Source organism: Schistocerca cancellata, chromosome 3, assembly GCF_023864275.1.
Source record: "Schistocerca cancellata isolate TAMUIC-IGC-003103 chromosome 3, iqSchCanc2.1, whole genome shotgun sequence".
Lineage (NCBI taxonomy): Eukaryota > Metazoa > Arthropoda > Insecta > Orthoptera > Acrididae > Schistocerca > Schistocerca cancellata.
Window position 1 is genome coordinate 718,806,024 of NC_064628.1, and position 13,516 is coordinate 718,819,539.

Genomic DNA, 13,516 nt, shown 5'->3' on the forward strand with positions numbered 1-13,516 from the left:
TGTCCGCACGTTCCAACATTGCAGCACTGACAATTGTGTGCGGCCGGCCGGCACGAAGGCGTAGGATAGGATTGCGCAACCTTGCGATGATGAGAGACGTGTCGCCCAGCGACTCACCGAGTTTTTGTTAACTACTCGATCTCCATACACATTCTGCAAGCTCCTACGAATATTTGCGATGGTCTCATTTTCCTACAAAACAATCAATGACAGCTCTCTGCTTGGGAAGTACCTCCGTTATAGAGATGATTTGCAAGGCTACGAATAGCGGCACCACTTGTCGGAACTTGAAGAAACTATAGAGACTGAAATGGTTCAAATGGCTCTAAGCACTACGGGCGTTAACATCTGAGGTTATCAGTCCCCTAGACTTAGAACTACTTAAGCCTAACTAACCTAAGGACATCACACACATCCATGCCCGAGGCAGGATTCGAACCTGCGATAGTATCAGCATCGCGGTTCCGGACTGAAGCGTCTAGAACCGCTCGGCAACAGCGGCCGGCAGAGGCTGAAATATTCCACGACGTCCCACAACAAATTCTCCATTTTCCAACCGAAACTGGTCCAGAAAAAAGTGTGTTGCATTACTTATTGAACGCCCCTCGTTTATTAAAGCTCAATAGCTAGCCACACGTACAAGGCATCTCCCTCTGTTTACTTTGTGGCAGTTTAAATTACTCGTGACACTATTCTTTACGTGTCACAATTGTTTTAAAGCTTGTAATTTTTCATAGAAAGCGATCGTTCTTTCAGCACTGTGACAGCTTTGTCTATATTATTGCTTACGTTGAATGACACTTCTACCCACATACAGAGACTTTATGAAAGCGCTCATTCAGCTAAGACCAAGAAAAGCTTCTGGTGTTGATAACAATCTTCTGTAACTTATATAAATTGGAGGTATCCTCTTGAAGACAAGACTTTTTACAGTGATCCTCTTAATTTAGGAAACTCGAGAAGTGGAGGTCTGTCCTTAAAGACTAGACTTTTCACGCTGATCCTCTTAATTTGGGAAACTCGGCAAGTACTTGATGACTTGAAAAATGCTAACATCACCACTATATTCCAGGAAGATGAACTGCCGTGGTATATCGCTATTGTCAGTCGCAGGTAAAATTCTTGCAAGAATTCTATTAAATGGTATCCAAATAATTGCATACAGGATTTTGCGTGTATCTCAATGTGGTTTCCGAACCCACAGAGGCACAACAGATATGATATTTTGTGCTAGACAACTCTAGCAAAAATACAGAGAGCAACAGGAGCCTCTATATTTGGTTTTCTGTGACCTGGAAAAACCAGTACCTACACTATGTTATCAAAAGTATCCGGACACTTGGCTGAAAATGATTTACAAGTTCGTGACGCCCTCCATCAGTAATGTTGGAATTCAATATGGTGTTGGCCCATCCTTAGCCTTGATGACAGGTTCCCCTCTCGCAGGCATACGTTCAATCAGGTGCTGCAAGGTTTCTTGGCGAATGGCAGCCCATTCTTCACAGAGTGCTGCACTGAGGAGAGGTATCGATGTCGGTCAGTGAGGCCTGGCATGAAGTCGCCGTTCCAAAACATCCCTAAGGTCTTCTACAGGATTCAGGTCATGGATGTTATTGTCGCGTAACCACTCCGCCATAGGCGGTGCATTATGAACAGGTGCTCGATCGTGCTGAAAGATGCAATCGCCATCCCCGAATTACTCTTCAACAGTGGGAAGCAAGAAGGTGCTTAAAACATCAAGGCAGGCCTGTGCGTTGATAGCGCCACGCAAAACAACAGGGGGTGCAAGCCCCCTACATGAAAAACACGACCACACCATAACACCACCGCCTTCGAATTTTACTGTTGGCACTATACACGCTAGCAGATTACGTTCAACGTGCATTCGCCATACCCACACCCTACCATCGGATCGCCACACTGTGTACCGTGATTCGTCACTCCGCTTAACGTTTTTTCACTGTTCCGTCGTCCAATGTTTACGCTCCTTACACCAAGCGTGGCGTCGTTTGGCATTTACCGGCGTGATGAGTGGCTTGTTAGCCGCCGCTCGACCATGACATCCAAGTTTTCTCACCTCCCGCCTGTCATAGTACATGCAGTGGATCCTGATGCCGTTTGGAATTCCTGTGTGATGGTCTGAATAGATGTCTGCCTATTACACATTAAGACACTATTAGCCTAAAAATTACTTAATCTAACTGTAACTTACGCTATGGACAACACACACACCTATGACCGAGGGAGGACCCGAACCTCCGACGGGGGGAGCCGCACGGACCGTGACAAGGCTCCTTAGACCGCGCGTTACCCAGCGCGTCTAGACGGACAGGATGTATGGCTCATGCCATCTATTTACGCTCAGTACTCGTATGATATAGATCCTTTCTTAGACAAAATAAAAGACGTTGCACGACACTCACAAAGAAAAAGGCTGCTCATTCTAACTGATATCAACGCAAAATTCCCCTTGTGGAACTCAGAACTGACGACAGAGGGCAACTAGTGCTTGACGTGGTAAATGAATGCAAGCTCTTGATACTGAATAGGGAGGGTCAGCCACCTACCTCCCGCGGAGACGTAGGTGGTGTAAGTAACACAGACTTTTCTCTAGGGAACGCAAAATTTCTTCCACTAGTCAACACATGGAGGGTATTAGATAGGGCCACACAGAGACCACAACGTAATCGTCATAACCACGGACATATGTCAATACACATAACATGGACCATAAACAGCAGCATTTACTCATAGGAAGAGCCGGCTGGCAAAAAGTTCGATATATTATTGAGGCACTACACACTGTTCAAGGCAGTATGGATTACAAAACCCATGTACTAACAGAGGTCCTACAAAGGAAGCAGCTATACCACGGGCAAGAACTGGGTAGGGACAGAAACATTCGTAGTCGACAGAACTGGCAAGACTAAGGAAGGATTCCCGGGACAAAAGGAAGTACTACCAACAACCCAAGAGAGCTCCTGAAAGACAGATAAGACTTGACCTTTATCATGACACTAAACAGAAATACCAAAAAACTAAAGACAACAAGGCAAGACTACTGGACCAGTTTTGTCAAACCGCTCCTACAGATGACATCTGTGGACAACCATTCAAGATCGAAACACAACGAGTTAAGACACCGACAGGTTTGTGAACACTAAAACAAGCTGAGGACACAATAACCAGAGGATGGAGAAGCACAGCAGAATATCTCCGGAACAGGTTGCTCCCAGACGACGACCCCATACAAGACAAGCGACACCACGCTGACCTTAGAGAGAGGATGAGGCCGATACATCAGTGACAGTATAACCATGCCATTCGCTCAAGAAGAAGTCGCGACGGCAATCAGCAGCCTTAAAAACCGAAAAGCACCCGGCCCAGACAAAATACTTTCAGAAACATTAAAAAAACAGTAACACAAATCACTCCTTTTCTTACTAACTTGTTCAACGAGGCACTACTAACAGGCAAAATACCAAATCTCTGGAAAACTGCTAATGTAGTAATAACCCGGAAATCGCAAGACAAAGAGCCAACAAACCCCAAAATGTACCGACCGATCTGTCTCTTAAACACTCTCAGGAAGGTACAGGAAAGGCTCCTGTCTGACTGTTTACAATCGCACAGACGCCTCCTCGGCCTAACGCCTTATCAATTCAGCTTCAAGGAAGGTAGATCAATAGAAGACGCCGTCAGCCAAGCACTGACAGTCACAAATAGCATCAGCGACAAATTCGTGGCCGCCATATTAACCGACATAGCCCGGGCTTTTGACAACTTGTGGTGGCCGTCCCTCTTCGCCAGGTTAGGGGAAATGAGACTATCTGCTTCCCTCTACAATAGCCTCCTCGACTACTGGAGAGGCAGAGTGGCGGAGTGGAGGGCTGGTACACGGAAGGTTGTCAAGAGGATAACAAAGGGATGTCTACAGGACTCGATCTGCGAACTAATATTCTGGAATTCGCAATCGAGCCCTTGCTGAACACCCAGGACAGTGACGACAGGGTAAGAGAAGTGGTCCCGTACGCAGATGACCTGCTCTTAGTGGTGTCACCCAGCTCGAGAGCAGCACTAGAGACAAAATGCACGCATCTGCTTCAGAAAATTAACATTTGGTACAAAGAAAATAAATTAAAAATAGCTCCCAACAAAATTGTGTATTTGTTGCTCAGAGGGACACTACAGAGGAATCCAATTCTAAAATTAGACAATACAAGCATACGGAGGAAGCAAGCCAAACGTTATCTAGGACTGAATGTTGACGAAAAACATTCAGCCATCATATCAAATTCACAATTGACAAAGCCTCCAAAATTGCGCACAAACTACCAAAAAGAAACACCACTCAGTATAAATTATCTATTAAGACAATAAGGGCCTACCACATTGCGATATATGAATGCATCGCATGCTTCGCCGCAAGTGCTCGGGCTCACAGACTGAACATACAGACTAACAAGACGAGTGCAAAACGAGGTCAACGTAGTGTACTGCTGAGAACGAGCAGAGCCAACACCACGTCACTAGAGGCACTTCGCGTTGTGATGGGGACCTGCCCTATAGACATAACAATACGTACAGAGCTGCACTTTACTGGCTTAAGAAGGACAGGGTAGATAAAGTCACCGAAATTACGGGCACGAATATTATGAACAAAAACACAAATGAAACAATGGCGGATTCAGACATGGCAGAGAGAGTGGGATGCATCCGACAAGGGTCGCCGTGTACACTCTTTCTTTCCTGACGCACGCGAAAGACTACAACTAAAACATGTCGACCCAAGCTGGGGGATGGTCCATTTCCTGACAGGCCACGGGCCGTATCCGGTACACTTAAACTGCATGAAGTATGCGTTTGCGGAGAAACTGGGACACCAGAACATGTCACACTGCTATACAACACGCTAGCACAAGTGAGACCTATACAGAACGACAATGACATCGCCAGAATAACACGTAATCTCGATGACTGGAATACAATAAATAGCATAGCCGATATTGTCTCGAACACTCTGTATGAAGAATACAATCGCCAAAACCCATATGGAAGGAGGCGTAAACAAGTACAAACAACACAACAAACCACATGGGAGGACACAAGCACGACCACAGATTCCGAAACCGAGGAAGGAACACTAAGTGAACATGATTCAAAAGGGATCAACATGTAAGGGACCCAAACCAACAATGCATGACACCTATGCCACAACACAGTCACAAACAACACAACAATCACAAAACAAACAAACACCGACACCACATACTAAGACTGAAGTAATAAGGTAAAGTCGCTTGGGAGGAGAAGGCTCAAAGAACTTTTATCCCGAGGCTCCTCCTTCCCAACGACACACTGCGTAGTGTTGAAAGTGTACTGCACACGAGCAGTAATGTATTGCTCGTCTTATTGTTTGCAGACATAAGTATATTCTCTTCTCTATTCAAAGCTACAATCAATGAATTTTATTCATCAAAAGTATTTTCTGTATAAGGTATGTATAACACTAAAAATAAAATGTATTGAGTTATTTAAGGAATAATGCATTTAAGTAGCAATGAATTACATTATATTTCTACTAACAAATTACAAACATAAGTGTATTTCTCATGTAAAGCTAAAATTCATGTATTCCATGTATGAGGTGCTCAATCAGTATTTAATCTGTATAATACCAGGTGTATGTATCTAAGGTATCACATAGAATATACCACAACTACCAACAACAGAACAAACAGCTGCTGAATGTCGTGTAGTGTCCAGACTTGCAACACTCCCAGTAATATACCAGTACACAGTGACACAGTAAACATACATCACAAACCATTTCAGATGAGAATAGCTCGAGGTTTTACCGAGACCTCATCTGGAATAAGTAGAAGTAGGCCATTTTCAACTAACATGCTACTTAGACTCAAATCAAATGGCTCAAATAGCTCTAAGGACTATGGCACTTAACATCTGAGGTCATCAGTCCCCTAGACTTAGAACTACTTAAACCTAACTAACCTAAGGACATCACACACATCCATGCCCGAGGCAGGATTCGAACCTACGACCGGAGCAGCTGCGCGGTTCCGGACTGAAGCGCCTAGAACCGCTCGGCCACAGCGTCCGGCTTACTTAGACTATATTACACATCCAGATACAGTGTATAACTTCCCTCCTGTACTGCAAATTATTTTCACCACACTCCTTGTATTACATTTTCCTTTTTTTTTTCTTTGACATTTGCATTATATAAATTATATTATGATCAACTATGTAGAAACAAATTCTATGGAACCATTTTAACAATTGTTAAGCATTCAAGTCGCTGTAACCTCAGAGAAATCTTTATATATTACGTTCTTTATATTATTAAAAAAAGAATTAACAACTGTATATCAATAAGATTGTAACAATGAGAAGTCTTTTCTGTTAGATTCAGACGTATCCGACCCACCTTATATTTCCAGGCGGTGGGTTACTCTGAACTGTTAATGAAATAAATAATTAAAAATTACGACTCTCTTCAACTATCGGCCGCCTCTGTCAGTCAACAGACGAGGTCGGCATGTACGCTTTTGTGCTGTACGTGTCCCTTCACGTTTCCACTTCACTGTCACATGGGAAACAGTGGACCAGGGATATTTAGGAGTGTGGAAATCCCACATACAGATGTATGATACAAGTGACATCCAATCACGTGACCATGTTCGAAGTCCGTGAGTTCTGCGGAGCGCCCCATCCTGCTCTCTCACAATGTCTAATGACTACTGAGGTCGCTGATATGGAGTACCTGGCAGTAGGTGGCAGCACAATGCACCCAGTATGAGAAACGTCTGTTTTGGGGGGTGTCCAGATAATTTTGATCTGATAGTGTATATCTGCCATGTGGAATGTACTAAGATACTTTGGATGTCCTGAACACTATGTGGAACTGGTTCAAGCTCTACATGATGGCATGTGTGGGGAGGTTCTTCATGGCAACTCTACATGGATTCGTTTCCAAACAGTCAGGGTTTGAAATAACTCTTTGCACTGTGCATGGCTGCTTATGAATCATCTGCAAATACCCACACATGGAGATTAAATTCCGTTTCGATTGAAGTCACATTAATCTGACAAGACTTCTTCACAAAGACCTACCAAGATCACCTGGGTGAGAGAACTACAGTATGCCTGCATCTCCTGCTCGAATACTCGCATAGTTACAACCTCTATCAGCTGCTTTAAAAGTGCATGTCATTGCTTTGGTCTTACCATCAAAGCGGCTAAAACAAAGATACTTGCACAACCTCCACCATGATTAACTCTGCCTGAATTCAATATCTCCATCCTAAACACAGCACTGTAGCAGGTTTAGCACTTTTCATATCTTGCAAGCGTCATGTCTAAATGGTGTACCTGCGAATAAGTTGTTGTTAAAAGAATTGGGTCTGCTCATGCAGTATTAGGCAGTTAATCCACAGAATCTTCTTGAATAAAGACCTAAAGCTGCACACCAATCTCCTGGTGTACAGGGTTGTTGTCATTTCTACGCTCCTATATGGCTGCCAAACTTGGACATTTCATCGCCATGCTATCAAGACACTTGAGTGCTGCCACCAACAAAAAATGAAATACATCCTGCACATTATGTGAAAGGACCATGCGACCCACATTGCGTTTCTCGAGAAAGCGCATCTAAGCAGCATAGAGGCAACCATCATCATTCAAGTGAGGTAGTTAGGACATGTTCATCACATGAGTGATAAAAGGCTTCCCCATCAAATCCTTTATGGTGAACTCTGCTCTGGCAGTAGACCTCATGGAGCACCTCTCAAGTGCCTAAAGGACCAGCTAAGACACATAATGAAGATGACTGGCATAAACTTACAAACTTAGGAAGATTGTACTGTGGACCACCTGTATTGTATTGTATGGAACTAGGGACCTAGAAACGATAGAGAGGCTTCATCCCCGCCATAGCCCTCAGCGGTTCACAATCCCACAAAAGGCTACAGCAGTCCACTCACCCCACCGCCGCCTCACACTGAACCCAGAAATATTGTGCGGTTTGGCCCCAGCTGACTCCCCCGGGAATGTCTCACACCAGACGAGTGTAACCCCAGTGTTTGCGTGGTAGAGTGATAATGGTGTACGCGTACGCTAAGAAAGTGTTTGTGCAGCAATCACTGACATAGTGTAACTGAGTCAGAATATGGGGAACCACCCCACATTCGCCGAGGCAGATGGGAAACCATCTTAAAAACCATCCACAGACTGGTCGGCACACCGGACCTCGACACTAATCCGCCAGGTAGATTCGTGCCGGGGACTGGCACACCAACCTGCCTGAAAAGCAGTGCGTTAGACCACATGGCTAACCTGGCGGGTATGGACCGCTCACTGTGGAGGAACACTACATCCACTCTGTCAGCTTGTTTGAGGAGAACACTGCAGACATGAAGATGCCAAGTGACAATCAAGAAAGCTTCATCAGCTACAACCCTGCCCTCCTCCAATCATGCAGTGAGATTTGTGTGGACACATGTTTTGTGTCAGGATTGGTCTGTTCAGCTACCAAAGACACATCCATAAGTTGAGCTGAAATGCTCGTTCTGTGCTGGCATAAGCTGTCGCCAGCACACCGGTTGTCAAAGATGTAGCGTGAAGCTCGATATTAAGCACTGGATCAAGTGTGCCTATCACAAGAGAGGCCAGAGACACACCAACAAGCAACATGCTGCCAACGCCCTCTCGACAGGATGTATGTAGGCCACCGCCACTGACCGGACTGACTCACTGACTCATTCATCGAGTTTGGCACATCTTCACACAGCAGGCTCAGTCCACATCACAGGCTGCAACAGTGCACAGCAACCAAATTAGGAACTGTAGTGGGACTACTTTACCAGCAGTGACACTGAAGTTTGTAACAGCAAGATTACTGACATTGTCTGCAAGAGGACTATTACTGACAAGCTTGTAGCACAACACATGAACTCCATTCAAATTAAGTTTCCAGTTCAGGCAAATAAAGGACCGTATTAATCCACATGTGCATTTGTGTTGCAGAAAGAGAATACCGGCCATTCAAAAAAACATCCTCCGCCTTGCTTCCTTGCCGTACAAGACTCTACACATTCAATACAGGAAGAAGCTGTGCATACTCGGAATTGAGATGCAGTTGATTGTTGGAACGAACAAATGGCTGTGGAGGGCAGCAGCCAACACTTGTTCAGCAGCTGACGCTGTGCGCCGCCCATCTGCCACAGCTTGTGTGCTGTAACACTTTACATGGCGCCCATTTATCTGTGAAAGGAGGTAGAGATAACTGCGCCTTTCCAAGATTCAGTCCTTTTTCGAACCGAGGCACCTTTCGTATGACGTGATGTATTGTTTAAAATGTAGCGAATGGTAAGTTGTGTGCAATGGTACTTTTTCATTACAACGTTCGTGAATCAAAAGTCAATGGTGTTGAGATATCAACCAGCCACAAATTTATTTTCAGTTCATTTATTCAAAAGGTACCGTTACCGGTTTCCAATCATTACGTTTCATCTTCAGACGGTTTTCATGCTTCCATTAGAACATGTGGTGCGTTTTTTTACAGATTAATTGTCCTAAAATATAAATAATACATAATTATAAACACGCCGTACAGATGGTTGCGTTACAGATTTGCATTCGATGTGACCTACGTGAAATGTCGGTTTGGAATGTTTGTTTTCATAGTTTTCGTCCAACAGATGTGAATACATTCCCAGTGCATTCTTATCGTTGCCGGCCGGGGTGGCCGAGTGGTTCTAGGCGCTACAGTCTGGAACCGCGCGACCGCTACGGTCGCAGGTTCAAATCCTGCCTCGGGCATGGATGTGTGTGATGCCTTTAGGTTAGTTAGGTTTAAGTAGTTCTAAGTTCTAGGGGACTGATGACCTCAGAAGCTAAGTCCCATAGTGCTTAGAGCCATTCTTATCGTTGCACAGGTAAATTTTTCTCACTGAACACTTTAGATTTGTCACAGAATAGATTTCTAACATGCACCACATGTTTTGATAGATACAACGTACTTACAAACATATGTGTGTCAAAGATACTATGATATATCGTAACATTATAAAGATGTTCCATGTTTGGAAAAAGATCATATACTCACTTATGCAACTGAAACGCCTTTTACACTAGTACAGAGAGACATTGATTTTGTGATTTTATAGCGAATACTGGTACATTAATTATAAACATGTTCCATGTTAAAGATTCGCTCTAAAACTCACAAAATCAATGTCTCTCTGTACTAGTGTAAAATGCACCATGTCACCAGGCCACAGTTGTTCGCGATTGGTTTGAAGAAGATTCTGGGCAATGATTCGGCCACCTATATTGCCCGACATGAATCCTATCGAACATTTATGGGACATAATCGAGAGGTCAGTTCGTGCACAAAATCCTGCACCGGCAACGGTTTCGGAATTATGGATGGCTACAGAGACAGTTTTGCTCAGTGTTTCTGCATGGGACGTCATCAACTTGTTGGTCCATGCCACGTCTTGTTGATGCACTACTCCTGGCAAAAGGTGGTCTGACACGATATTAGGAGGTATGCCATTACTTTTGTCAGCTGATTGTTTGAAATAGTGATAGTAGTAAACATCTTTTAAAAATAATGAATCCTTCCTTTTATTTTGACCTGTCTTAAAATTTAAATGTAGTCCTCAGGGGATAATTAACCCCAGGTAGGAAACCATTGACGTAAGAAGATCAGACATACCCCGCCCCATAACCTCCAGGATGAGGTTTCCCTTGATACCGGAAACTGGCTCTGGTGTCCACAACAGCGCACAGGACATAGGAGCACCTGGGAAGTGGTATGTTACATATTCTCGCACAGATTACACTGTCTCAGTTAAGTACGTTGTAGTAGTAGTAACTACCTATTGCAAAATGCTAGCACCTGTATGTTAGGTGACTGATAAGCACTGTTTTCAATACTTTTGAATATTTTTTGTAAGAAACTGTGCATAATTTTTCCTTCGCCCCAAAGTCCAATATTTTTCCGTTAATCATTTGGCGAGGCATCGCGTCAGTAGGAACCACGTTCGTGAACACCTTGTAACTTCCCATTTCCTGGATCATTCTGTTGTCCCTTCCTGTGGCTATTGTCTACGACAGGGTCGGGTTTTGACGCAAGGCGTCTTTTTTCAGGCTGGAGCTGTTGGGCTAGTCGTTCCCTAGTCCTCCTAATTGAGTTGTGACCGGAGGCTGATCTTAGGCAGACCAATTTCTGTAACTGCTGTAAGGAAGTGGTACCTTACAGGAACACTGTAAGTGGGTATAGAAAACGGTCAATGAAAATGCCTAAATTCTGCTGCATAAGTAATTCCGGGCAGCATTTTGGGAGCTCAGGAAACGGAGCAGTCAGCCGGCAGCCCTCGTGGGGTGTAGAAGCCGAGGTCCTCTGAGGTGGGGCTTGTGTTTTCGTCGTGTACTTAAGAAGGCGGCAATAGGTGATCCTACGTCTTCAATTAAAAAGTTACTCGTCACAGTACGGAAGAGCGAGAGAATCTGAAGGGCCTTCCCAAGCATGGGCGAGGAATTCTGTTCAGGCACTGTATTTCTCTCGGTGGCAGTTTCAGATTAGTGAGCGTTGGACTTGTTCGGTAAAGAGAGAGACCTCAGAGCATAACGTGCAGCCATTAGCTAGCTGGAGGTGGTGTTGCGTACAGGATTGGTTGGCGTTAGCTCATACCATAAATTTCGCATGTTTGTGTGCAAATTGCAGGGATGTTTTGTGTTACTCATTTCTCTTTGATTTTGAACTATATGCCCTTTTTGTTGTTATCCTGATTATTGGCGAGAACTGTTAGTAGTCACATGGACGTGATGTATAGTACTATTAGCATGAACATATTCCAGTCTAGTGGTAGGGTGTCGGCTTTTCTCAAAGAGTTTGATAGTTAAAGAACTTTTAGTTATTGATTGAGTTTTGGGTTGATGACCTCAGATGATAAGTCCCATAGTGCTCAGTGCCATTTGAACCATTTGAACCTAAAATCTGTCCTTGGTGGTCAACACTTTAACGATGATGACGAGCTGAAAGAACATGTTACCACATGGTTGAATACAGACGCATCAACCTTCTATGAAGAAGGCATACAAAAACTTGTGCCACGCTATGGAAAGTGCCTACAAAATTTCGGAAACAATGTTGAAAAGTAGTTTAGCAGTTGTAGATTTTTGTACAATAAATATTTTTTTCTGTATTTGTACACGTTTGTTTTATATAACCAAACTGAACTTACTTTGAGGACATACCTCATATATGTGTCTTACCTAGTGACAGAACAGTTAATCGGGTGATCCAAGTTAGCATGAAAATAACGTCTCACGCTCGTGTGGTCGCGTTCCAGGCGGACACGGACCTGCTGGACGAGGTGGGCACGGCGGCCGTGTGGGTGGTGTCGGAGGACGGCGGGCGGGCGCGCGCGGACTTCCGGTGCTCGTGGGTCCTCCGGCCGCTGCCGCTGGGCGAGCTGCGGCTGCGGAGCTCCGGCGCGTCGGCGGACCCTGCGCTGGTGCTGCACCGCCTGCCGGCTGGCCCGGACCACCTCCCGCAGCCCCCAGGGCGGCCGCCGCTGGCCGTGGCGGTGGCGCGGCCGGAGCGCGGCGCGCCGCTGCTGCTGGAGGCGACGCCGTTCGCGCACCCGCTGCTGCTGAACGCGTGGGCGCGCGGCAACGTCGCCGCCGTCGCGGGGCCCCTCTTCCTCGCCGACGCCGCCGCCGCCCCCGGCTGCCAGGGCGCGCCCGTCTTCCTCTGCAGGTCAGCACACCACGCTGCTCGTTCCTCCTGCGCCAGTCTATCACGCACTCCACGGCGTTCGCTGAAGTCTCCCCATTGTGGCAAACATGTTGTTATTGCGGCCTTCAGCCCAAACACTGTTTCGATGCATATCTCCTCTCTGGTCAGTTTTATGTAAGCCTCTTCATCTTTGAACATCTGCTACAACCTATATCAAGTCCAATCTACTTATCAGTAGTAAAGCCTTCGTCTCCATCATTTTACATTCCTAATTCCCGCCATTTCTCTCCCCCCCCCCCGTTCCCTAGCCCAAGCCCCGTCCCCCACAAACGTACATACACTCTTCCCTGCATTAACAAATCGACTAATCCTTGATGTTTCAGGATGTGTCATATCAATCAGTCCCTTCTTTCAGTCAAGTTGTATCATAAATTTCTTTTCTTCTCAATTCGGTTGACTATCTCCTTGTGATGGCCTTTCCCGATTGTACTGTTTCTTTAAGAGTGTGCAAAAATTTAACAACACATAGAGGATGCTCCACTGAACAATTTGAGGTAGGGAACCTGGGGTCGGAGAAGCCATCTTAAGGAGATGACAGGAATAAAATCACGGTTTTATTTAAATTAGTTACAGCTAACTACAAATACCATCACTGACACAATGAAAGTACCATTTGTACTGTATCCTAAAAAATGTGCCGAAACTGACGGCCGTCAACCACAATCCAAGCATGACATCGGCGAACAA

At 45.1% G+C, this 13,516-nt stretch overlaps 1 protein-coding gene across 1 annotated transcript in view; it reads left to right on the forward strand.

Annotated features, from left to right (window-relative positions):
• The window catches only part of LOC126176535 (peroxisomal leader peptide-processing protease-like), a 1,185,809-nt gene that overhangs the window by 1,147,158 nt on the left and 25,135 nt on the right, over positions 1–13,516 (forward strand). The window contains exon 7 of the mRNA XM_049923692.1: positions 12,381–12,790. Coding sequence (XP_049779649.1) covers positions 12,381–12,790 — 410 coding nt within the window. The remainder of the gene's footprint in view (positions 1–12,380; positions 12,791–13,516) is intronic.